The sequence below is a fragment of the Octopus sinensis genome, linkage group LG28 (genome assembly GCF_006345805.1).
Source record: "Octopus sinensis linkage group LG28, ASM634580v1, whole genome shotgun sequence".
NCBI classification, from domain to species: Eukaryota; Metazoa; Mollusca; class Cephalopoda; order Octopoda; family Octopodidae; genus Octopus; species Octopus sinensis.
Window position 1 is genome coordinate 511,679 of NC_043024.1, and position 26,283 is coordinate 537,961.

Consider the following 26,283-nt stretch of genomic DNA (forward strand, 5'->3'; position numbering starts at 1 on the left):
CGTTCTTTGATTATCTCCCTTGAAAACCCGTTCATCGTTTCCATGTAACTTATGGTGGCGTTGCTGTTTCCAAAGTTTTTTTTTCGTTTCTCTATTAGTAATTTTACTCGTATCTATCTTAAAATGAGCTTAACGGAGGTCTGTGCTCTCCGAGTGCTTTTCTAGTTTTCTTACTGTTTTGTTATTTTTCAGTGTGTGGCACTCTACCCAAGGTCAGAATATCCAAACCTCTTAGCTATCGGACAAGTCATTGGCAAAATTCTTCTGACCAAGTAAGTGTGGAGAAAAGGCAACTGTTTTATCATTTCTTTCATTGAATGTGTAATGTCAGCGTGCATCACTCTCTTGTCTCTCCCTGCCTCTTCTGTTGCTATGGCAATAAACTCTGACTCACTTACACACATCTGCTAAGGCTTCTGTTTCGTTTTTAGTTAAAAGCACACAAACATAGGTTATAGCAGACAAGAATCGGCTGCCAAAGGCGTTGGAATTTCATGTCATGTGATTTCACCCTACTGGAAATCATCAGTGGGAGGCGTCCAGTCAAATCTTGCTGCTACAATATATAGAATATCAGCATCTTGTCAGACAGATGTTGCAAATAGCCAACAGGCTAATTAAAAATTAATTATTAGCAACAGAAGCTGTATTAATAGCAAAATGTAATCTTAATATCCAACTTAAGATGGATTGCCTTGTTAGAACACCAAATACTATTATTAGCCTTGAGATCCTCTCATTTTGCCACTTGATGCATAAAAGCACACACATACAAAGGGGTGCTGAAAAGTTGCTGATTTTAAGGGTACCGTAAAAGGCCTGGTTGAAGGCCCAACCTTCCGAGTTCTTTTACAGGGCTTAGAAAAACTGAAAGACAACTGGAATAAATGTGTGAATCTGAGAGGGGAATATGTTGGATAAAATCTTAATTAACTGATCCTCCAGTTTTTTTTTCTTTTACCCAAAGCTTGAAACTTTTCAACACCCCTCATAGACCATAGCAGATGATTCTCATCTGCTACAATCTATGTGTGAGCCTTTATGTATCAAGTGCCTTATAAGAGAAGATCTCTCAAAGCTAATAATATAATATCTTAAGTTGGATATAAAGATGACCTTTTGATCTAAATTATAAATTTCCATGTAAATTTATGTTCTAAATACCAGCTTAATATCAGCAAAGTTCTTTGAGTAACTTCTTTGTTATTTTCACAATTAATTGAAACATAAACTATGTATTTCAACTGAAATATAGTCACAAAATAATTAAGAAAGAAAAAAACATTCAATCAAGGACCAAAATAAAGTCAAGTTTAACCTTTTTGATGCTGCCCTATCGGAAATCACTCCTAGTTCTATGATGCAAATTTTATGAGTTAAACTGATCTAAATTAAAAACTGCCATCAAAATTTTATGCTAATTTATGTTCCAAATGCCAGATTAATTAATGACAAAGTTATTTTACTAATTGTAAAATCTCAAGAAGAGATCAGAATAGTAACAATACCAAACAGTAGAGCGCCAGTCGCCACATCAGAGTGGCTGTTGAATGTTACTACTAGTTTAACCCCAGGCAGATTTTCCACCAGCTGGTTATCAGTGCAACACTCTGCACTCTTTAGCTTATTGCAAATCAGTGACTGATGGCCACTTGGTTTACAATATATTGTTAGCGGTAGTGGACTCTGGCTATCACTCTGGCAAGAAGGTGGTTACGACTGAGGATGAGCCAAAGATCTCGAAACTGAGTCAGTCTTGTGATCCTGTTAGCTGCTAGAGGGTGGTAGGGATTCCCTCCCCCCTGCTGACAGTATATTGTATATAAAGGTTGCAGGGTGTCACATTGATAACCAGCTGGTGGAAAATCTGCCTGGGGTTAAACCTGTTGTAACATTCAGCAGCCACTTTGATGTGGTGACTGACTTTACTGTTGCTTTACTAAATTCTTCATTAATTTCAAAATTAATTGAAGGAAAATTAATGTCATCATCATCATCAGTCATCAAGATCCCACACCTGATGCAACCAGTCTTTGGGGTGCCACTCTAGGCACATTTGTAGTCAGCCATCACCACAGCTCTCTATTCTCTGTTGTCCAAGTAAGATTTTCTCGATTTTCCTCACTTGCCCACCTCCAGCTGTGCCCTGAAGAATGGCTTTAGCCCAGGGAGTTGTAGCAAGATACATGACCATACCTGGCAAGCTTTTGTCTTTTTTTATCTGCGCTAGGAGTGGTTCCTGTCTGCCAGTATATGTTGACTTGCTGCCTGACAAAGCTGTTTGTTTTGTGCTCTGTGTAGCAGCCATTGTCTTTTCAGTGACAGTTGTAAGGGTCCATAGAGAAGGATCAAAGTTGTCAGAGTCTGGTACACTCTGAGTCTTGTTGGAAAACAAGGAGAAGCAGTGAAGCAGAACCACAGGAGCTTAGACATAAGACTGGAAAAAGTATCAGGAGCATACGAATGGGGATCAATTCAGAAAAGAGCAAAATCCTAGTCAATAGTAACAACCAAAAGACAGTATAGTGCTGAGCAGAGACAGACTTGATGAAGTGGAGAGCTTCAAGTACCTGGGATCCACTTTCACCAAGGACAGCATTTCTTGAAGGGAGATCACAACAAAAGTAGTGTGTTTCAACTGAAATATGATACCAAAAGGGTTAAACAACAACATTAGTATCCATAGTAGTTTACTAACTGCCCATTTTACCATTTTCAAATTCTGTTTAATTTTGATTCATTTTCTTTTAACAGTCTTGGAGATGTGCGGAACTGTGATTTGGCAGGCAAAGAATTTGGTAGGTTTCATTCTGTTGATCTTTGCTTTACACTTCAGTTATTTTTATTTTTTTAGCATAATAAATGCTGAGATGTGCGAAGGGATGTAAACACACAAACACCAGTTGTCAAGTGGTGGTGGGAACAAAGACACACACACACACACACACACACACATACACACATAGACAGTTTCCGTCTACCAAATTCACTCACAAGGCTTTGGTCAGCTCAAGGCTATAGTAGAAGACACTTGTCCAAGGTGCTATGCAGTAGGACTGAACCCGGAACCATATGGTTGGTAAGCAAGCTACTTACTACACAGCCACACCTACACCTGATTGCCTTTATTACAAATGACAGTGAACTACTCCCAAATAGAATCTTGCTCCTGAAATAGGTTTGCAATGGCACAGTTTGGGTCTTGGAATCAAGTACAAAGGAAGACCTTTTTTCTGTTATCTTTTACTTGTTTTAGTCATTAGACTGTGGCCATGCTGGGACACTGCCCTGAAGAATTTTACTAAAATAAATCAGTACTTTGGTGAAGCCTGATACTTATTCTGTGCATCCCTTTTTTTGCCAAACTGCTAATTTACAGGGAAGCAAACACACCAACACCAGTTATCAAGCAATGGGGTGCAGGGGAGGCAAAATTCTTAGCCACACAGCCTTACCTGTACCTCTCAGTCTGTCTACTTATCTATCTGTTTATACATTCTACATCTATTTTTCACAATGAACTACAACAGATCCATTTAACTGTGATATTTCATAAGCTAGAAATGACAGCAAGACTTTAGCAAAAATACCTGCAAAGATGGAGACAGAAAAAACATAGAGGGAAGCAGAAAGAAAGATATGTAAATATACAATGTATCAATACTCAATGTATGCTAGACCTGCTGCCAGAAATAGCAGCCAAATCTCCCTGAATCTCACATCTCTCTGTCTGTCTATTTTTCTATCTACTTATCTATCTGTATATATGTCTATTTGTCTATCTATCTACTTATCTTTCTATTTGTCTATCTGTCTCTTTGTCTGTCTGTCTATAGATAGACAGACAGACAGACAGATATATATAAAACATATTTTTCTCAAATTCAGCTTCATGAACCATAACTGTACTTCCCTTTGCCATTTCTTCTAATAACCATTTCTAAATGTCTGCTTCTTCCATTGTTTTGATTACAGCTCAGAGACACACAAGACAGTGTAATTATTTGGCATGGAACCCAATTGAATCAAATTTGGTAAGTTTCCAATAAAATCATTTTGATTTCATATTTTCCCTTTATTTTTTTTTTTCTGTATCTGTAACCAAAATCAGTAGTTAAGTCAATGAATGAGTCTCTACCAGGTTGTTAAACCTGCCAGAAATTGCAGCCAAACTGCCCTCAAAGCACATCCTATTGTAGAGCACAATTAAAAGAAGTCACACTGAAAAATGTAGTCCCTGATATTCCAGAAAGACATGATCGCAAGGCTGTTCTTCTGTTTACAAAATTACAAGTCAAGAAACACTTAAGACAAAGAGAAAGTAGTAAATCATTCATAAAAATGCATCACCCACACACACACACATTGACTTTTATGAGGAAAAGACAAACAACGACTTAGAAATTTCACCTTCAATCAAACTGACGCCCTTTATGTTAATGAGCCAAATACCCTGACCCCCAAGCCATGGGCCTTCATGCTCCCTACTCACAGAACTTTCTATCTATTCACTAAAGTTAATATAGCTAAGACAATGAGTGTTCCAGTTGATCCAATGAAGAGAACAGCCTGCTCATGAAATTAACATGTAAGTGGCTGAGTACTCCACAGACATGTTCTTAGGGAGATTTAGCATAACACAGAATGTGACATGGTTGACCTTTTTGACTTACATCTGAGTGGATTGTAGCAACATGAAATAAAGTGTCTGGCTCAAGGACACAACACACCACTATGATTTGAACTCATGACCTTACAATTATAAGCCATACATCCTAACCACTAAGCCATGCACCTTCATGCTACCCACTCACATAACTTTCTATCTCTTCACTATAGTTGATTAAAAAACTTGAAATACTGTCTGTCCAGGACCCCTATGTCTCAGTCTACCTTTTTGGAATCAGGAGGATTCCAGGATTGAAAATCTGTTCTTCATTCGGTTCTTGAACATCCAGCATTGGGACCTGATTTAAAAGCATTTGGGTTGCTATTTCTAGCAGGTAAATCTTGGTTGGCATTTGTCAGATGACATCAGAGATGAGGGGGAGAGATAAATGACATTCACTTCGTTAATTTTACATCGTGATAAGAACTTTGGGACAAATTGGCCAACAGTTGGGATTGAACTTGCAACTGGAACAATAGAATGATTTCATTACAGAATTAATTCCCATCCATCCTTAACCTCTGATCAAACATCCCCTGAGGCCTATAAGTCATTATAGATGTGTTATAGTCATGCTTCTTAGCTCTGTTTTGTTTTGCCCAATTAACCCTCCACAGGAGCTGGCTTAAAAGTCTGCACAGAGCACGGCTTTTAAGCTGGTCATTGATGTAGCTACTCTACCTGTTCACTGTTTAACATTATTACATTGTCTTCTGTTGTCTTCTATTCCAGCTGGCGGCTGGACTTGAGAAAAACCGACACGATGGTTGCATTGCGATCTGGGACGTGAACAGCAAGTCTGTAGAATCGGCAATGCCTCTTGAAAGAAAACATTATGCTCCTAATGAAGTGACGAAACCATATTTAGATATTGGTAAGATTAACATTTCTGTGTGAATTTGATGGTGGTGGGGATGGTTGTGTCATTCTTTTATTTGTTTCACTCATTTGACTGCGGCCATGCTGGAGCACTGCCTTTAGTCAAACAAATCAACCCCAGGTCTTATTCTTTGTAAGCCTAGTACTTATCATATCGGTCTCTTTTGCCGAACTGCTAAGTTACGGGGGTGTAAACACACCAGCATCAGTTGTCAAGCGAATGTGGGGGGACAGACACAGACACACAAGCATATATATGTGTGTATATATATGTATGTATATATATGTATGTGTGTATATATATATATATATATATATATATATATGTGACAGGCTTCTTTCAGTTTCCGTCTACCAAATCCACTCACAAGGCTTTGGTCGACCCAATTCTATAGTAGAAGACACTTGCCCAAGGTGCCATGCAGTGGGACTGAACCCAGAACTATATGGTTGGTAAGGAAACTACTTACCACACAGCCACTCCTTGACTTTTTTTAACTTTTCTCTGTTTCAGTCATTATACCTCTGCCATGCTGGAGCACTGCCTGAAGAACATTTTAGTCGAATGAAATGACTCCATTGATTAGGTTATTCACCAAGGAAGTGCCCCAGCATGGTCACAGTCTAATATCTGAAACAAATATAAGATAAAAATGTGTTGTGTATGCATGTGTGTGTTTGTCAGTGTGTAACTTAGACACACACACACATACGCATTCTAAGTTATGATGATGTCTCTGAGATCACTAACTTGGAACGACCACTGCCCCATCAAGCAAGTGCATGAAGCCAAGCGAGGTGCCCCAGTATGACCACAGTCTAAGGACTGAAACAAGTAAAACATAAAAGATATCTCAACAAAAAACAATTTCAAACTTGATATACCTCCAAAAAGGATAGATCGTCATCATCATCATCATCATCATTGTTTAATGTCTGTCTTCCGTAGTGGCATGGTTGGACAGTTGGAGAGGAACCTGCACCAGATTTCTGTATCTGATTTGGTAGGGTTTTTACAGCTGGATGACCTTCCAAACGCCAACCACTTTACACTGTGGACTGGATGCTTTTTACGTGGTATCAGCATTGAATAAAATCCTGGAGATCCCAGGCATTAATAAAGCTTTCCAGAGATAAGGGAAATGAAATTTTGAGTGAAAATGTCTGATTTCTGCAATTAAAGGATTAATCAATTGTATTCTAATATCTCAGAAATATTCTTTGTTTTCTCTAGGAATATCGGAATTTAGTACTTCATTTTGCTGGCAGCCAAGAGAATCGAAGACATTTGTAGCTGGAGTGAATAAATGCCTGCGTGTTTATGATATTCGAGGTGAGTTGTGAGTTCCATTGCCAAAACTTTGCTACAACTTTCAGATTTGAACTTTCCAGACTGTTAACCATAGCTTTAGAGATGAAATGTTTTTAAGAATAATTCCAAACACACACACACACAGATGTGTGCATGCATATATACAAGGTGCAGTGAACATATTGTCATCTAAATTACACAAAAATGAAAATAACACTGACGCTTCCTTTTAACAGATATATTTACCAAAATTACATAAAAGTATCTTGAAATACTAAAGAGTAAAACTGTTAGTTTTAAATTTATGAATGAGGTCTAAGTAATAACTATACTTCATAGTAAAATCTATTTGTCAACATAAGGTGACAGTCCTGCATAGGACCATGTTATTACCTTTTAACCCCTGGAAAACATCTTTTCCAGCTGGTTATCGACACACAATCTGTGTCTGAAATATACTGTGTAAATTTCTTCAATAAAATCGCCATTGGTTTCAACCACAGCCTCCAGACAACTTTGGAATCTCCTGCAACTCATTGGACAATCTCCTTGTTTAAGTTGGCGAATGCTCCCATAATCCGTGCCTTCAGTTCATCTTTGGTGTTACAAGGAATTTTGTTAGTCTCTCGCTCAACTGTGCTGCACGCATAATAACCAAGGGAGTTGCTGTCTGGGGAGTTAAGGGGCCAGATGTTAGGGGTTGATGTGGTTGCAGAAATTATCTGACAGCCATAACTAGGTTCTCCTGCTTGTGTCACAAGGTGCAGTGTCCTGATGCCAAACCTAAGGTCTTCCAGCAGCCACCCTCTTGACCCAGGGCAACACTACCTCCTCCAGGCACTTGATGTAGGCCTCTGTATTCAATCTGAGGCCATGTGCAAGGATGAATGGAGGCATGACATCACCATCACTAGTGTTCACTCCAAACACCATGATGTTGACTGAATGTTTGATTTTTATCACCCTTGGTGCACATCTCCTCAAATTGAAACTCAAACACTCGCAACTGGAGCTTTCGGTGTGAATGCCAACAGGTACAGAACAGCGTTTCCCAATTTCTGGCTGAGTGAATTGCGTCATGGTGCTGTTTTTCTCACAGACAGTGTCCGATTGCCCTTACTATACTGTGTAGTCAGCAAAATAAAAAATATAAAACAGCAACAATTTATCCATCACACTCTCTCTCTCTCTCTCTATATATATATATATATATATATATATGTAGAGGCACTAGTGTGGCTGTGTAGTAAGAAACTTGCTTCCCAACTACATGGTTCTTGGTTCAGTCCCACAGCCTTGCACCTTAGGCAAGTGTCTTCTAGTATAGCCGTGGGCCAACCAAAGTTTGTGAGTGAATTTGGTAGACAGAACCTGAAAGAAGCCCACCCTGGGTGTGTATGTGTGTAAAGGTAAGGTAAAGATAGCTTCTCAAGGCATACCAACTCATAAGGTGTATATATTCCCCACATACACACCTGTATGGGACGCCAGTCCATTGCAGGATTACTCATTTTTGCCACCTGAGTGGACCGGAGCAACATGTCGCCCAGTCCATGAATTGAAACCGTGATCTGATCATGAGTCCAACACCCTAACCACTAAGCCATGCACTTCCATTTTGAGTGTATCTGTGCGTTTTTGTGCCCGTGTTCATCCGCACATACCACTTGACAACTGGTGTTGGTGTGTTTACATCCCTTTACATAGCAGTTCTGCAAAAGAGACCAACAGAATAAAAACTAAGCTTTAAAAAAATACGTCCTGAGGTCTATTTGTTTGGCTAAAACCCTTCAAAACAGTGCTCCAGCATGGCTACATTCAAATGACTGAAACAAATAAAAAAAAATCAGTAAATAAATAACATTGGTGCCATCTTTTTTTCTCTTTTAACGTAAACCTTTGTTGTATTTTATAGAATCTACGAAACCCCAGTTGTCCACAAACACCAAAGCTCTTTATGGCATATCTATTGATCCTTTGTTCCCAAACAGAGTGGTTTCCTTTACAGAGGTAAGCTTTCCCCTCTCACTGAAATTTCTCAATTATTTTTGTAATCTCAACTAATTAACCCTTGAACATTTAAACTGGCCATATACAACCCAAATATTCTTCCTGACCAGATCTTACCTCTCACACTTACTCTACAATGGCATTCATCATCATCGTTTAATGTCTGTCGTCCATGTTAGCATGGATCAGATGGTTTGACCAGAACTGGAAAGCTGCACCAGGCTCTAGTTTGCTTTGGCCTGCTTTCTAACAGCTGGAGGCCGTTCCTAACACCAACCACTTTACAGAGTGTATTGGGTGCTTTTATGTGGCACCAGCACAAGACTCTTGCTGGCCAATCCTACATTTCTGCTGTAGAGGAGAGGTCTTACATCATCAAAATCCCAAAGTTACAAAATGATAAATTATTAATTAAAAACAATGTGAATAAAAAACATTACATTTGACCTGGTGATCAGAATGCTAAAGGATTAAACACTTAAAACCAGTTAACACCAACCCACACTAAATCCAGATCTGGTCCAAAGATTAAAAACCTCCTATTTTAACTTTTTGTTACCATATTTCAGTTGAAATATCTACAGCTTTTCATTCAGTTAGTTTTTAAAATAATTACTAATTTAGTAAAATAACTTTGTCATTGTTAAGCTGATGCATGGAACCTAAATTAACAGGAAATTTTTATTTCTATCCTTTTTTTAGGACAGTGTTTGTATGTGTTGGTGCTAGTTAATGTGTGTGTGTGTGTTTGTCAGTATATATGTATGTGTTTCTATGTTGGTGTTTGTGTGTGCTTGTATGTCAATGGTTGCATGTGAGAGTGTGTGTTGTCAGTGTGTGTGCGTGTATCATTACAAGTGTGTGTGGTTGTATGTCAGTGTTTGCATATGAGAGTGTGTGCATGTGTATTGTCAGTGTATATATGTTTGTGTATCAGTCCCTCTGTGCATGTGTGTGTGTATCACTTGGTGTATGTATAACATTGTCCATGTATGTATATGCTTGTGTGTTAAGGCGGCGAGCTGCCAGAAACGTTAGCACGCCAGGCGAAATGCGTAGCCGTATTTCATCTGTCGTTACGTTCTGAGTTCAAATTCTGCCGAGGTCAACTTTGCCTTTCATCCTTTCGGGGTCGATAAATTAAGTATCAGTTACGCACTGGGGTCGATATAATCGACTTAATCCGTCTGTCTGTCCTTGTTTGTCTCCTCTGTGTTTAGCCCCTTGTGGGTAGCAAAGAAACAGGTATTTGCTTGTGTGTGTCTCTTACTATCAGTATAGGCAGCCAGTGTTTGGACCTGTTTTTCATTCAGATATTCAGACATAATCTCTTTCATTCATCTTGGATTTTAAATAACTGTTTTTTTTTTGTTTTTTTTTTCAGAATCAAGTATTTATCTGGAATCTTAGAAACCTAGATGATCCTGTATCCTTTTGCTGCACACTGTTTCTTAATATCAGGGCCCAGGAAGTAGGGACCAGGTGTCAGAGGAACAGCAGAATTGATAAGACCTCTGCCAAAATCCCTTACCAATTTTAATGTGTTTAATTGTGTATATTAGGGGACGTGAAGGAGCGTGGCCTAGTGGTTAGGCAGTTGCACTCACGATCGCTACATCGTGGGTTCAATTTCCTGACTGGCTGGCGCATTGTGTTCTTGAGGAAAACACTTCATTTCGTGTTGCTCCAGTTCCCTTTTCAATCAGGGGAGAATGTTAGCCTGCTTGCCTAGCCAGCAGGTTGGCATCATTCGAAGGCTTAAACAGTGCAAAATGCATTGTGACCAGCGATGTGTAACAACATCAGATATCCTGGTCAGTCAAGTGATATTAGGGGACATTTACCTTTTTTCAGTCCACTGCAGGACAAAGGCCTCAGCATGTTTCCCTTCACCAGAGAATGGCTTGAGATCCTACTGGTTTATTGAGCCTACTCTGCCACACTGGCTCCACATGGCTTGGCAGAGGAATACAATTTCTAGACTCATACCCAGGAGTAGTTAAGTCAATTACAGTCAACCTCAGTACTCAACTGGTACTTATTTTAGCAACCCCAAAAGGATAAAAGCAAAATTGATCTCATTGGAATTTGAACTCAGAACGTAAAGATGAACAACTTGCTGCTGAGCAGTTTTCCAGGCATGCTGATGATTCCACCAACTCATTGACGTTCGTTACCATATTTCAATTAAACTATATTAACTTTGTTTCAATTAATTTTTAAAATAATGAAGAATTTACTAAAATAACTTTGTCACTATTAAGCTGCTCTTTGGGACATACATTGAGGTGGAATTTTCATGAAAGGTTTTTGATTTAAAACAGGAAGTTTGTATCATAGAATCAGGATCAGTCTCAGAGAAGTTGGTTTTAAAAGTGGAGATGAAATTAGTTGGGTAGTTTTATACAGGAGTGTAAGACTGAATTAATGGTAAAAGAATAGAATATATTAGTGATTCTTTTGGGGGAGGTCATATTAAACTTGAGGTTGCATTTTGTTCAGACATGTTACAAGTAAAAAAGGAGTAAACTAAACTTGTTGAGTCATGCTGACTCATAAGGGCCAGTTTCTTGGTTTCCATGGCATATACATTCCCCCTCCTGGACGGGACGCCAGCCATCGCAGGATTACTCATTTTTGCCAGCTGAGTGGACTGGAGCAATATGTTCTGCTCAAGAACACAGCACATTGCCCAGTCCAGGAATGAAAACCATAATCTTTTGATCATGAGTCCAACATCTTAACCACTGAGTCACTTGCTTCCACTCAAGTTGCAGGTGCCTCACACTGACTCGTAACTTGAATAGTACAGGATTAATAAACTTGTATCATTTATATTAATGTAGAGATACCTGTAATTCATTGAACTATTTAAGTAAATTTAATATTTAACTTAGAGGCAGGATGGCAAGTTGGCAGAATTGTTAGCATGCTGAGCAAGATGTTTAACAGTGTTTCATCTGTCTTTACATTCTGGGTTCAAATTCCACCCAGATCAGCTTTGCCTTTCAGCCTTTCTAGGTCATTAAAATAAGTACCATTTGACTACTGGGTCAATGTAATTGACTTACCTGCCATTTCCTGAAACTGCTGGCCTTGTGTGATATTTGAATTTTCCAATGGTTAAATAAATTTCATCAGACTATTTCTCTTGTCATTTATACCTTTATACACTCCTTCTCGTTTTCTCTTGTATTGTATGATATATTATAAATGCTTTGTAGAGCAATATATTAAGGAGCTTCTTTTAGGAGTAGTGCTGGATTACTTGAATCCATATATTGTGACTTGAATAAATACGTATAGATACATGATGGGCTGCTTTCAGTTTCCGTCTACCAAATCCATTGTCGAGACTTTGGTTGACCCAAGGCTATAATAGAAGACACTTGCCCAGGGTGCCATGCAGTGAGACTGAACCAGGGACCATATGATTGGGAAGCGAGTTTCTTATTACAGTCATGCCTGACTCTAGTCTAAGGCTGAAAACTCTTGCCCACAAGGTGAGATTTGTTGCAAAATGTTGACAGGCAATGGGTGACCATGAATAGACTGACTCTTAGAATTCTATCTTCAAGTTCACAGTTGTTGTTCTTTAACTTGTTCTCCAGGAATTTACAATCTCTGAATTAAAACCTGTACAGAAAGTCAGTTGGTGCCCCACACGGTGAGTGTAGCAGCTTATTTATTAATGTGTGTGTGTGTGTGTGTCTATTAACCGTTAATCCAGGCATGTTTTTTTGCCTCTTTTCATTCCTTTTCTTGGAAGAGAACAGGTTTGAAACATCAAAGATTTCTTTCATTTTTCCTGAATGTCAAACTCATACACCATGTTTGTTGTTCCCTCACCTGTCTCTGTCTTAAGTTTTTTTTGTACAATTTTGAACTCTATGTATGTGCGTGTGTGTGTCTATATTATCATCATCATCATACGTCCATTTTCCATGCTGGCATGGGTTGGATGGTTTGACTGAAAACTGGTAATCCGGGGAGCTGCACCAGGTCCCAATCTTGATCTGGCAGGGTTTCTACAGCTGGATGCCCTTCCTAATGCCAACCACTTCATGAGCATAGTGGGTGTTTTTTACATGCCACCAGCATGGGTGCCAGTCAGACGGCATTGGTATCGGCCACGACTATGCTTTCACTCGGCTCAACAGGTCTTCACAAGCACAGCATATCACCCAATGTTTGAAGGGTGCTTTTAATGGACCAGTTATGTGACACACATACGTACATAGATATATATATATATCATCATCATCATCAGTTAGCGTCCGTTTTCCTTGCTAGCATGGGTTGGACGGTTCAACTGGGGTCTGGGAAGCCACAAGGCTGCACCAGGCCTAGTCTGATCTGGTAGTGTTTCTACGGCTGGATGCCCTTCCTAACGCCAACCACTCCGCGAGTGTGGTTGGCATTATCATGTGACCGACCAGGTTATCAGATGTTGCTACACATCGCTGGTCACAATGCGCTTCGCATTGGTTTAGCCTTCAAATGACGCCACCCTGCTGGCTAAGCGAGCAGGCCAACAGAAGAAAGAGTGAGAGAAAGTTGTGGCGAAAGAGTACAGCAGGGATCGCCACCACCCCCTGCTGGAGCCTCATGGAGCTTTAGGTGTTTTCGCTCAATAAACACTCACAATGCCCGGTCTGGGAATCGAAACCGCGATCCTACAACTGCGAGTTCACTGCCCTAACCACTGGGCCATTGTGCCCCCCCCCCATATATATATATATATATATATGCACATATATGTATATATATATATATCATCATCATTGTTTAACATCCGCCTTACATGCTGGCATGGGTTGAACGATTTGAAGCAAGATTCTCATTGCACAGTGCAAGTCATCGTCATCATCATCATCGTTGAAATCAATAATTAATACATTTAGTAACTATAAATTTTGCTTATTATTAAAATGTCCCTTGTTATGTTTTTCTCCTTTCAGGGTTGGTTTCCTCAGTATTCTGTGTAAAGATAGCTCAACAATTCAACACTGTGATATTATCCACACTTCTGATGGTAAACGATCGTTCTTTGTTTCTCTTCAGTTTTTCTTTTCAATAATCTCCTCTCCTGTTTCCAGATTTCTAGAATTCTCTCCAGCTACCTGCTTGACAAACTTCACAAACCTATGCATGCTCAACCAGCTAAAAATGGTGGCTAAATTGACCTCAAATTACATTCTATCATTTTAACCTTTTTGTTACCATATTTCTGTTGAAATTCAGAGAATCTGAAAAGTTGTCGTTTGTAAGAAGTGTCTCTGGGGGCATCTCTGCTTCTTGTGGAGGAGGAACAAAAGGCTTACTCATATTCTTTGTGCAGCCCATGCTGGGACACTGTCTTAAAGGGTTTTAGTCAAATATATTGCCACCAATACTTATTTTTCAGGTCTGGTTCTTATTATATCAGTGTCTTTAGCTGTACCGCTTAGTCATGGGATTGAAAAGAAAGACACATATACAGTGGGCTTCCACACGGTTTCAGTTTACCAAATTTACTCACAAGGCATATGTCTCAAACTATTTCTTTCTTATTTACTCTTCTAGGCCCAGATGATCTTGAGCCAGCTTACATTCAAAGATATACACCCTGTAAGTATCATCACCATCATGATCGTTATCACCATCACCATCATCATCATCACCACCACCATCATCACCATCACCACCACCATCATCACCACCACCATCATCACCATCATGATCGTCATCATCACCACCATCATCACCATCAATCCTCACTTTCTTTTTCAAGTCAAACTTGAACAAGTTGATGAGGGTTTGGCTAAAGAGGAAAGCATCTGTCTTCGGCCCTTTCAGTCTGATCCATCAAACAAACTCTTTCACTAAGTATTTACATATTGATAATCCTTTCTACTAAAGGCACAAACCCTGAAATTTGAGGGGAGGGGTGCAGTCGATTACATCGATCCCCAGTATTCAACTGGTACTTATTTTCTTGATCCTGAAAGGATGAAAGCCAAAGTCAACCTCAGTGGAATTTGAACTCAGAACATAAAGACGGATGAAATGCCAGCAAGCATTTTAACCAGCGTGCTAATGGCTCTGCCAGCTCTCCCCCCCCACTTATTTACACATCGATCATAAAATACACACACACACATATACATTATAATCAGATACACAACACATATACACACACACACGTATATACATTTACTTAATAACCATACAAACACACACAATTATATAATGTTCATATATACACACATAGTATAATGATCATAGACTACATATACACACACACAACACATACATGCTCTCTCTTGTTCATCCTATCTCTCTCTCTCCCTATCTCTCTTTATGCCAATCTGTCCCTCTTTATCTCTGGTTCTAGATGCTTCTCTCCTTTCTGTATCCTTCTCTTTTCTCTCATTCTCATTCACTCATGCATACTCTCTCTCTCTCTCTCTCTCTCTCTCTCTCTCTCTTTCTATTCATGTATCTCCTTTTCTCTTCCTCTCATTCTCACTCACACATGCTCACTCTCTTTCTCTCTCTCTTTATTTCTCCTTTTCTATCACTTTCTCTCTGTATCTCTCTTTTTCTCTCACTTTCACATGTTCTCTCTTCTTCTCTCATACTAACATGCTCTTTCTCTTCCCCCCTCTCTCTCTCTTTCTGTCTATCTTTTTCTCTCTCTCTTCCCCTCTCTCTCTCTATCTTTTTCTCCCTCCCTCTCTCTCACTTTCTCCCTCTGTCTCTCTTTCACTCACTCTTATACTAACACATGTTCTCTCTCTTTCTCTCTCCCCTTTATTGCTTCAGGTGATAAGTCAACATGCCTTTCCTCCTTTGCGTGGCATCTCTCTGAAGACAATCGCTTCCTCACCATTCGACCCAATGGAATAATGACCGATGAGAAGATTTGTAACCAAATTGCTCTGGTAAGTTACTTCTCCATCTTTGAATTTTTGTAGTAGTAGTAGCAGCAGCAGCAGCAGCATTGTTGTATGACTCCACATCAACTGTAATGTGTCAGACCAGTTATCAAGAGTTCCAGCTGAGATTATCCATTCTTAGAGTCAACAAGTTCATCTAGGACTACATTATCTAATGTGTCCCCTATTTTTTGTTGTTTTTTAACCCTAAGTCACACCTGTATTATGAAAGGTGTTACTGTTTTCATCCGTAAAAAGGTAAAAGACCCCCCTCCTCCTTCCTTCAGTCATGAATATCTTTACCGCCTTTTGTTACAGGATTGGTCGAATGAATTTAATTTAACAGAAGTTTCTGGGAAGAAGAAAGAAGACATTCACCTTTGCAAAGAACTCCTCAAAGAAGACATTGGCATGATTATGAAGAATCGAGCCATGCTTGAATATGGAATGGAGGTAAGTCCCCCCTAATTACGCTAGCCATGACGTTGTTGTTGTTGTTCTTGTTGTAAATCTCAACTTACTGTAGGTGGTGGCGGTGGCGGCAGTGGTGGTGCTTAACCTCTCAAGTTGGCCCTGATCCTTCAGACCTACGATAAAAGCAATATGAGGGGGTCTGAAGAATTCCCAGTTTTAGGGAAAAGAGAATACAAGGAGGATCGGTTAATTATGATTTTAGAGTTCTATATTTAAGAGATGAGGAATTATGTACATTATTTACATCCTTCAGTTTTTCTAATCCCTGTAAAGGAACTTGGATGGTTGGGTCTCCAACCAGGCCTTTTGTGATACCCTTAAAGCCAGGGACTTTTCAGCACTCCCTCATATATTCGCACATTTTCTCATTGTCCTCATTGTTCTTAATAATTAAAGTCAGTGAAGAAAAGGAATGGATATATTAAGGAACTGAAGATGTATAAGGATCTTCAGGAGAGCAGGTATTGGACCTTTTTTATAAAAGGTATTTAAGGTAGAAATATTTGTGTTGGATGTCAGTAGGTATGAAGTGAATATATATTCACCTCTTCAGCAAGACACTTGCTCTTGGCCTTCTATCATACATTTATAACCTTCAGTATTATAAAGGATTTGATGCCACTTACAACTACCTTTGCATCTTCTGTCTTATAATATTTTTGTTAGTCCAACCTATACTTTTCCTACAGTTACTAACTCTTTTTGGCTTGGACTCTTTCTCCCCATCATTTGGTGTGGGAGTTTAGGTATCTGGTCCAGTCTGAGCACTTTTTGTCTTTATCTATTAAACACCTTTTTTTTATGCATCCTTACTCGTGGTTAATCCATATTATTCTATAAGGAGTTTAGGGCCACAACCATTTCATGCCAGTGGATGTAATCTTGGGGCTACCTCCTTGATTTCAGATCAAGATAGACTGATTGCTTTTACTTCATCCTCCACGCATCCTTTCCAGGTCTTCTCAGGTCATTCAACTTTCCTCTTCTCTTCAGGTTGCCAGTCTAACACTTGTCTTGAAATGCCCTTTGGAGGTCCCCTTAGTCTGTGACCAGTTCACCTCCATTTCCTTTTCTTACTCACAACACACACACACACATATACATTGTAGTTTTATGTATCCATGCAAACGGGGAGAAAATGAAAGGGGAATTTTCCCTATTGTTTGTATCCTACATAAGTTTGATCTGTTTATATAGAAACTCCTTTATATTTATACTTAAGTATTTATCATCTGAAAGTTTTCAGTCTTTGCTTTCTCTTTGTATACATTTGTACATATTTTGTATGTCAAACCTAAGCTGTTATATTTAATTTGTTGCCTCCATACCTGCTCACCTAGATTCCTCTTATTGCCACTCTTTACTCTGCAGAATTGGTCTCTCATAAAAACATTGGAGTCTAAATTGAAATCATTTGAGCTCTACTAAGTGTTTTCTATACTGAGACTCTCTGCATCTCTCATCTGTTGACTGCATATTGTCATTTTATATTTTTAGATTGATAAACCGTGGAAAAGTGCTGAAATAGTACAAGATGACAAAGTGCTTTCACGGCTGTGGACGTGGATGGCAAGTATCCTTTGAATTCCGTTTGAAAATTACAGATGACACGGAGAATTTTCTGACAATATTTTATTGGTGGTTTAATGTGTATTGTGTTGTATACCTTAGAAAAGATGACTTCACATTCCTGCCTTGAATTTCATGATTGTGAGACCCAGAATTTGGAGCAAGTGTTAGTGCAATTTGATTAAGGTTTGGCAGCTGTTTTGTGGGGCTGAGGTAGGTCAGAAGTGTAGGGTCAGTGATGTAACGCAAACAACCAAGGGGCCTTATTGGAAGGTGAGGGGTGACGGAGGTCATGTGAACAGAAGCACAACTAGCAAGGGCCTCTTTTACCTTGGGGCTCTCGTATGAGATGGATGTATTTGGCTGCATGAGTTGAGGGAATTTGCCTATAGATTCTGGCCAGAGGTTAGGTGTGTGGGGCTCCAGTGGATATTTATCCCCACTGGAAAGGATCAATGCTAAGAAAGAACCTGCAAGATAGGTGATTTGCACTTCCCTCCAACATTGATGTCATACACCTTGATTTCAGCAAGGCATTTGACAGGGTGGACCACAAAATCCTGCTGAAGAAACTGTCCAACATTGGAGTCTGTAGAAAGCTGCTGCAGTGGATAAAGTGTTTCCTGATGAACAGGACCCAACATGTGGTTGAGGGAATCCAATGAAGCTCAGCCAAAGTCAGTAGTGGTGTCCCACAAGGTACAATGTTGGGCCCACTACTCTTCATTAGCTACATCAGTGACATAGTCGGATTTGCTGTTGTCCAATGGGTGGAAAAGAGAATACTCTGAAACTACCATATGCTCTTCCCTTGGGTGACTCCCTAGTGTCATCCAACAACACTAGAGACCTTGGAGTAATTGTTGATAACAATCTGAGCTGGAGTTCACACGTAAACAGCAAGTTTGACTTGGCCCACAAGATGTGCTCCTGGATTCTGAGAACTTTCTAGTCTAGAGATGCTCACACCATCATCCTTCTCTACTCTACTTTTGCCCAACCCCACCTTGAATACTGTTGCCCACTGTGGTCTCCCTGCATGAAGCAAAGCATTATGAAAGTGGAAGCACTCCAGAAGTCAATAACAATGCCACTGTGAGTGCCACATCATTTGTGTGGTATGAAAAATATTCCATCAATATTGCACAACTGGTGTTAACATCAGTTTTAAAATTCATCCAAGACTTGGCCCCTGTGCAAATCGAACTCAAGACACATGGCAACATTACAACACAACTATTTTATCTCAAGCGGCTCTCATTAATATTATATCAAAAGGGAAACAGATCCCATAAATATTATTTACATTTGACAGATATTTGTCCTCATCTTGTTTGTTGTTAACACAACGTTTCGGCTGATATAGCCTCCAGCCTTCATCAGGTGTAGATCCCATAAAATTCAAAAGTTCTTTGGACAAATTTCTCAAAAAAATCCCGGACCAACCTCCTACACCCAGATATGTCTCCAACAATAATAACTCTTTGCTAGAGGGGCCCATGGTGTCCCATATATGACTAAAAGTCTTCACCAGGTGGTGCTATTAAATCAGACATGGCCTGGGACTAGACTGGCCGAAACCTAAGTTATTTAAGTTACTTTGATTTAGAGTTTTTCAGTGAAGGTTTTAAAAACTATTTTAACTTCCTTCAGTTTATTTTCAGTTTCCAATATCTGCTGTGTGTTGCGCACAAATCTTTATTAATTACCAAATTTGTTTGTTTGTGATTAATAATGTTTATTTGTAAGAAACTGGTCCATCGTTTCCTTAACTGTTGTTTATCCCAGTGTGTAAAGATAGAATTAGAGATAAGATGAGAAAAACTGAGCAGAATTGCTATTATGGAGTTGAGAGTGTTCTGTTAAACTTGAAGAGTAAAGAAACACGAGAAAAATGGCAGGGACTTGAAGATAACGAAACATGTGCCAAATATGTTTATCGCAGCGAGGAGAGGTAAGAGGTGCTTTTTATTGGGGTTTTTATTTTCCTTAATAATTTTGTCAGTAAATGTGTCAGTGGCACAGTAGATGATGATGATAGTGGCCTATCATCATCATCATCATCCTTTAATATCCATTTTCCATGCTGGCATGAGTTGGATGGTTTGACCAGAGCTGGCAAGCAGAAGAGATGCACCAGGTTCCAGTCTGATTTGGTTTGGTGTCTACAGCTGGATGCCTTTCCTAATGCCAACCACTTTACAGTTTGTGATGGGTGCATTTAATGTGGCACCAACACAGGACACATGCAGGCCAATCCCTTTCAGCAGAGGGTGGGGTGGTCTTAACATTTCTACTGTACAGGACAGGTCTTCTTGAGCACAGCAAAGTATCAGACGTCTCGGTCCTTTGTCATCTTATCTGAAAGGTCCAGCGTCCTCAGGTCGTCCTTCAGCACTTTGTTCCATGTCTCTCTGGATCTCCCTCTTCCACATGTTTCATCCACTTTGACTTCTTTATGGAGCTGTCAGCATCCATCTGCATCACATGGCCAAACCAGTGCAGTCATCTCTCTTCTACACTGTATCTAATTCCTCTTATTCCTAACTCCTCTCACACACGTACCCTTACACATCCAGTGGGGCACACTAGGCTCATTTCTCTCTAGTCTTCAGAAATGTTACTGTGGCCCAGTGGACAGGGTTATGCCTGTAGACCAGGCATTGCTGAGTGGTTATGATGATTGTTTTGTGATCATGAAGCCCCAGGTTCAATCCCACTACATGGCATCTTGCTATGAGTCTGAGAGTTTGTTGTTGCAGACTTTTTTTCTACATCCAGAGGCATTTCCTGTCCCCAACTGTCACTTGATTCTGGGCAAGGTAACATTTTGTTTTAACCGGAGGTGTTTTCATTTATTCTCAGTCCCCCCCTCTCTACCTGAATTTAGAGCAATCCATATATTTTTGTCTTATTTACTATGTTCTTACAGGTACCATGTTCTGCAGATGTGTGGCTGGGACAATCTACAAAATCCAACTGGAATAAGTGAGTTCAGGAAAAGGTGAGTTACTTCCATTGGCTGTGTTATTTTGGTGAGAGAGAACTATGGATAATTGCATATATATGACTAGATGACTGTATATATGTATGTGTATATATCTGTATGTGACAATTATTCGGTAGCCATGATAAAACTGAGTTTCGGACATTGGGGCAGAAACCCACGCCAGCATCTCTTCAGTTATCTGACCATCGAAAAAAAGATCTATGAAAATGACCGTTAAAACAAAAGAAAATTACTGTGTGATTGACCGTTATTAAGACAAAAGAACTATTAGAATGACCGCTAAGTAAGAGGAGGGAGTAAAAATGCTCATTGTAAGTGCACATGTCCGTACATACACATGCGTGTCTGTACACCCACGTACATGCACCTACATGTATATACACATCCACCCTCACTAGAAACACACACAAATGCTCACCCACACATTCGTCAAACAATATATACATACACGATCACACGCACAAACCCATGCGCACAAAAAAATGTTCATTCACACATCTATATACGCACATGTACAAGAAAAAACGGCAAAATACGGGAAAATGTGTAAAAAAGTGTAAAAAATAAGCAATAAGAGTAAGACACATCTATATACGCACATACTCGCATGCACACACACACGTCTAATATATACACATACCTACACACATCTATATATACACACACACATACGCACAAATAAAATTCATACACGTATATATATGCACATACACAAAAAAAAACAGGGCTAAAGGCAAAATACAGAAAAATGTGTAAAAAAAAAGGTGTAAGATGGGAACCAAAATCTTCAAAGTCACCAGAAGAGGAAAAGAAGAAAACAAACAAGAGGAGAGAATGCCATCAATTCTTCTCTGCAAGAATTGGTCTACAGAGTGATCAACAGCGTCACCATAAAGGAAGCGTTTGACAAAGAAAAATCTAAATTCTTGAATACAAGATAAAGCTGCCATCACCAACAACAATTAGAAAATATTATGGTGCGTTTGGTGGTTACATGAAGTTTGCGATGAACCACCGATGGCACATGTGGGGATTACGTTAATGTTTCTATATTTATTGTGAATTCGTTTGTGTCTTGTATATTCTTCTTTCTGTTTGTAGACTCCAGAAACAAGGGGAATACGAGAGAGCAGCGGCCATAGCTTTATTTAACCTCCACATAACATTAGCTTTGGCTATTCTCAACGATGAACGATCCCCTTCTTCAGATGAAGGTAAATTAACGTCATTTCTCTGTGTGTGTGGTGAAAGTGCATGGCTCAGTGGTTAGAGTGTCAGGCTAACGTGAGGTTGTGAGTTCGATTCCCAGACCAGGCTGTGTGTTGTGTTCTTGAGCAAGACACTTCATTTCATGTTGCTCCAGTTCACTCAGCTGTAGACATAAGTTGAGACATCATTAGTGCCAAGCTGTATTGGCCTCTTTGCCTTTTCCTTGGATAACATTGATGGCATGGAGAGGGGGGGAGGCTGGTATGCATGGGCAACTACTGGTCTTTCATCAACAATTTTGTCCAAACTTGTGCCTCAGAGGGGAATTTTCTAGGTGTAATCCTATAGTATTTGTGAGCAAAGGGGGCCTTTACCCTTAGATTATGTATGTGGTATGAAGTTGCTTTCCAAACACATGGTTTCAGGTTCAGCTCTGCAGCACGGCACCATGGGCAATAGTCCTGGGTTGAATAAAACCTAATGAGTGGATTTGGTAGGTGGAAACTGAAAGAAACCCATTGTATATCTATGTTTGTCGTCATCATCGTTTAACGTCCGCTTTCCATGCTGGCATGAGTTGGACGGTTTGACTGAGGACTGGCAAGCCAGATGGCTGCACCAGGCTCCAAAGTGATCTGGCAGAGTTTCTACAGATAGATGCCCTTCCTAACGCCAACCACTCCAAGAGTGTAGTGGGTGCTTTTACGTGCCACTGGCATGAGGGCCAGTCAAGCGCTACTGACGACGGCCACGCTCAAATGGTGTTTTTTATGTGGCACCTGCACAGGAGCCAGTGTGGGGACTGAGGGGAAAATAAGAAGGGCAACTAAACCCTTCAAGGCAATGCCCCAGCATGGCCGCATTCAAGTAACTGGAACAAAAGATAAAAGATATTAATTATTATCTTTCATATCCTGTTCCCCCTGCTGCTTTTTTTTTCTTTTGAAATTCATTCATTTATGTTTTATTTCTCAGAATCTGACCGCAGTTTGGCGTTGGTGGGCATGGCACTGGCTGGTTTTACAGAGAACAAAGATGCCCTCTGGCAGAAAATGTGCCGCAATTTCAGACGACAGTTAACAAATCCTTACCTAAGAGCTATGTTTTGGTTCCTTTCCTCATCAGAAACTGATAACTACAAAGAAATATTGGTGAGTTTTGTTGTTGTTGTTGTTGTTCATGTTTTTATACTTGTAGTATTCCTGCAATTATGTTTTCTTGTTGTGTACATGCTTTGTGTGTGTTTCTTTTTCACTTCTTTCAGTCATTAGACTGAACTCCCTCTTGCAGAGACAAGGGTCAGTTGTAGTGAGCAGTAGCAGTGATATACAAACAACAGGATGGTCATGGCTGGAACTCATAAGTCATCTTGATCAGAGTTGACTCAGCACTAAATAACAATAAAATATGATATAACCAAACCTCTGTGAGGGGTTGGTGTTAGGAAGGGCATCCAGCTGTGAAAACCCTGCCAAAACAGATAGCAAAGCCTGGTGCAGTCTTCTGCCTGACGGCCAGCTCCTATAGGACCGTCCAACTCATGCCAGCATGGAAAGCAGACATCAAATGCGGATAATAAGGATTATGAAATCTTGTGCATGCATTCATGAATGCATACAAGGCTTCTTTTCCGTTTCTACTGACCAAATCCATTCACAAGGCTATGGTCATCTTGGGCCTAGAGTAGAAGACACTTGTACAAGGTGCCATGCAATGGGACTCAACCAAGAGCCATGTGGTTGAGAAACAGTCTTCTGACTACTCAACCCTGCTCAATTCTGTAAAAGACTTTTGGAAAGATTTTGTGTGCTGTGTGTTCTTGATTTTGGTCTCAGTCACAATCAATAATATTATAATGACCTTATGACATTTTCTGTTTCCAGTTTGAAGAAGGAATGGCTGTTGGGGACCGGGTGGCATTTGCCTGCACTTTTCTTCCAGATGATTCTGTGAGTACCAGCTTGTGGTTTTTTATACATACATCATTCACATACACTCTCTAACTTTTGCATACACTCATATTTTCTCTCTCTCACACACATTCAGTCTTACACACTTATTGTATCATACACGCACCCTTTGTTCTACTCCTAGCTTCTCTCCCTCCCTCTTTTCCACTCTCCTCCCTTCTCTCCATCCAACTCCCACACAATGTCTTTCTTCTTCCTTTCTCTTATATCCCTCCATTCTCTTCTTTAGTTCTCTCTCCATCTTTCTTCTCTTTCCTTCCTCTCTTCACACAGAGCACAGGAATAACATTCACCTCCTCCCTTCTCACCTCCCAGACCACACTTGACCACAGAAGATATCAAAAAACCTACACACTTCCTCCCACTTTGCCCCACCACCACCACCACCACACCCACACACTAACCAAAACACTAATCACTTCCATTGGTCATTTTGCCATTTCTGGATCTCATTTCAGTTGATAGAATACATCCAGTCTTTATCCAATCAGTTGGTGCTGGCTGGAAATTTGGACGGCATCTTGCTCACTGGTAAGTACCAGCCATAACACCTCTCTTTTATTTCTTTTATTTCTTGTGCATCATTCAAGCAAGTAATGCAAGACCATGTACAAATCTGTATTTGTTTTGTGGACAAATGACCGAGACGTTTGGCAATATGTTGTGCTTGAGAAGAAGAAGACCCATCGATTCTAGTCATGGCAGATACTGGTGGCATGTAAAAGCACCCATTACATTTTGGGAGTGGTTGGCATTAGGAAGGGCATCCAGCTGTAGAAACCATGCCAAATCAGACTGGAATCTGGTGCAGCCCCTCAGCTTACCAGCTCTGGTCAAACCATCCAACCCATGCCAGCATGGACGACAGATGTTAAATGATGATGATGGATAGGGTATGCATTGTTTTGGAGTAATTAGAAAAACCTTTACTTATTTATCGCATCCCCTGGCATTAGGAAGGAGATCCAGCCATAGAAAGCCTGCCTCAACAGACAGCTGGAGTCTGGACAGTTCCCTGCAAGCCAGCTCCATATCAAACCATCCAACCCATTCCAGCATGGAGAGCAGGCAATAAAACGATGATGAGGGGTCACCACTGTGGCCTGTTGCTGGAACTGACCAGTGACCCCACGTATTTTGTGGGGTCACATGGCAGACTGTTTAATTGCAAGGAAATGTAATATTTCTGCATTTTCTTTTCCTCTTTTATTTGTTTTAGTCATGTGACTGCAGCCATGCTGGAGCATCACCTTGAAGGGTTTTAGTCGAACAATTTGACCCTGGGACATATTATTTTCTGAAGCCTAGTACTTATTTTATCGGCCTCTTTTGCCGAACTGCTAAGTTACAAGGATGTAAACGCATCAACACTGATTATCAAGTTGTGATGGTGGGGACAAACACAGACACACACACACATAGACACATACGTATATATATGATGGGCTTCATTCAGTTTCCATCTACCATATCCACTCACAAGGCTTTGGTTGGCCCAAGGCTAGAGTTGAATACCCTTGCCCAAAGTGCCACACAGTGAGACTGAACCTGGAACTATGTGGTTGGGAAACAAGCTTCTTACCACACAGCCACCCCTGCGCTCAGGAGCCTGACCGGTCAGTATCCGTTTGTGCTGATTGCTATCAAGAAGTCAAGGATGGATGGATATGGTGAACATTGCCTTGGGGTAACCAAAAAAATCTTTATTTATTGTATCTACTGATACTTTGGCACATTCACCACCACCACGGTTTGTTACTGGAACTTACCTGTGATGCCACATATTTCACACAGTCACATAACATGATGTTTAATTACAAGGAAATATAATATTTTTGGGTTTTTACAATATTTCATAAAAATCGATAAAACTTGGTGCAGTGTTCAGCCTTGCCAGCCCTTGTCAAACCGTCCAACCCATGCCAGGTGGAAAATGGACGTTAAATGATGATGACAGGGTCCCGACCGGCTGCTGACAGTTTGTGCTGGTCGCTGATGAGATGTCAAGTGCTCTCTGACTTTATGCTGCTGATTTCCTCCGCAAAATAGGGATAACAACATCCCTTTGGCGATATATTTTACCTGTTTTATGTTATACTGGCTAGATCCAACCTTTCATACCTTGCCTACAATGTCATTCTAGAAATTAACTGTCACATCACTGAAGCCCTGAAGTTTTGAGATACTGCATGATTAATTTAAAAGAATGTGAATAAATAAGCGTTCAACAGAGTAATCTGAATGCTAAAAGATTAAAAATA

General features: G+C 40.0%; 2 protein-coding genes across 2 annotated transcripts in view; both read left to right on the forward strand.

The window, feature by feature from the left end:
- Positions 1-26,283, forward strand: part of LOC115225911 (protein O-mannosyl-transferase TMTC3) — a 355,782-nt gene that overhangs the window by 114,465 nt on the left and 215,034 nt on the right. The gene's annotated exons all lie outside the window — the stretch shown is intronic.
- LOC115225910 (GATOR complex protein MIOS) overlaps positions 1-26,283 on the forward strand; it is a 44,818-nt gene that overhangs the window by 9,058 nt on the left and 9,477 nt on the right. The window contains exons 4-22 of the mRNA XM_029796914.2: positions 193-272; positions 2,755-2,798; positions 3,976-4,034; positions 5,402-5,543; positions 6,783-6,881; positions 8,776-8,870; positions 10,255-10,296; positions 12,482-12,537; positions 13,832-13,905; positions 14,436-14,480; positions 15,678-15,796; positions 16,109-16,243; positions 17,762-17,837; positions 19,622-19,787; positions 20,766-20,837; positions 21,945-22,057; positions 23,028-23,203; positions 23,936-24,001; positions 24,481-24,553. Of these exons, the coding sequence (XP_029652774.1) occupies positions 193-272; positions 2,755-2,798; positions 3,976-4,034; positions 5,402-5,543; positions 6,783-6,881; positions 8,776-8,870; positions 10,255-10,296; positions 12,482-12,537; positions 13,832-13,905; positions 14,436-14,480; positions 15,678-15,796; positions 16,109-16,243; positions 17,762-17,837; positions 19,622-19,787; positions 20,766-20,837; positions 21,945-22,057; positions 23,028-23,203; positions 23,936-24,001; positions 24,481-24,553 (1,732 nt within the window). The remainder of the gene's footprint in view (positions 1-192; positions 273-2,754; positions 2,799-3,975; positions 4,035-5,401; positions 5,544-6,782; positions 6,882-8,775; positions 8,871-10,254; positions 10,297-12,481; positions 12,538-13,831; positions 13,906-14,435; positions 14,481-15,677; positions 15,797-16,108; positions 16,244-17,761; positions 17,838-19,621; positions 19,788-20,765; positions 20,838-21,944; positions 22,058-23,027; positions 23,204-23,935; positions 24,002-24,480; positions 24,554-26,283) is intronic.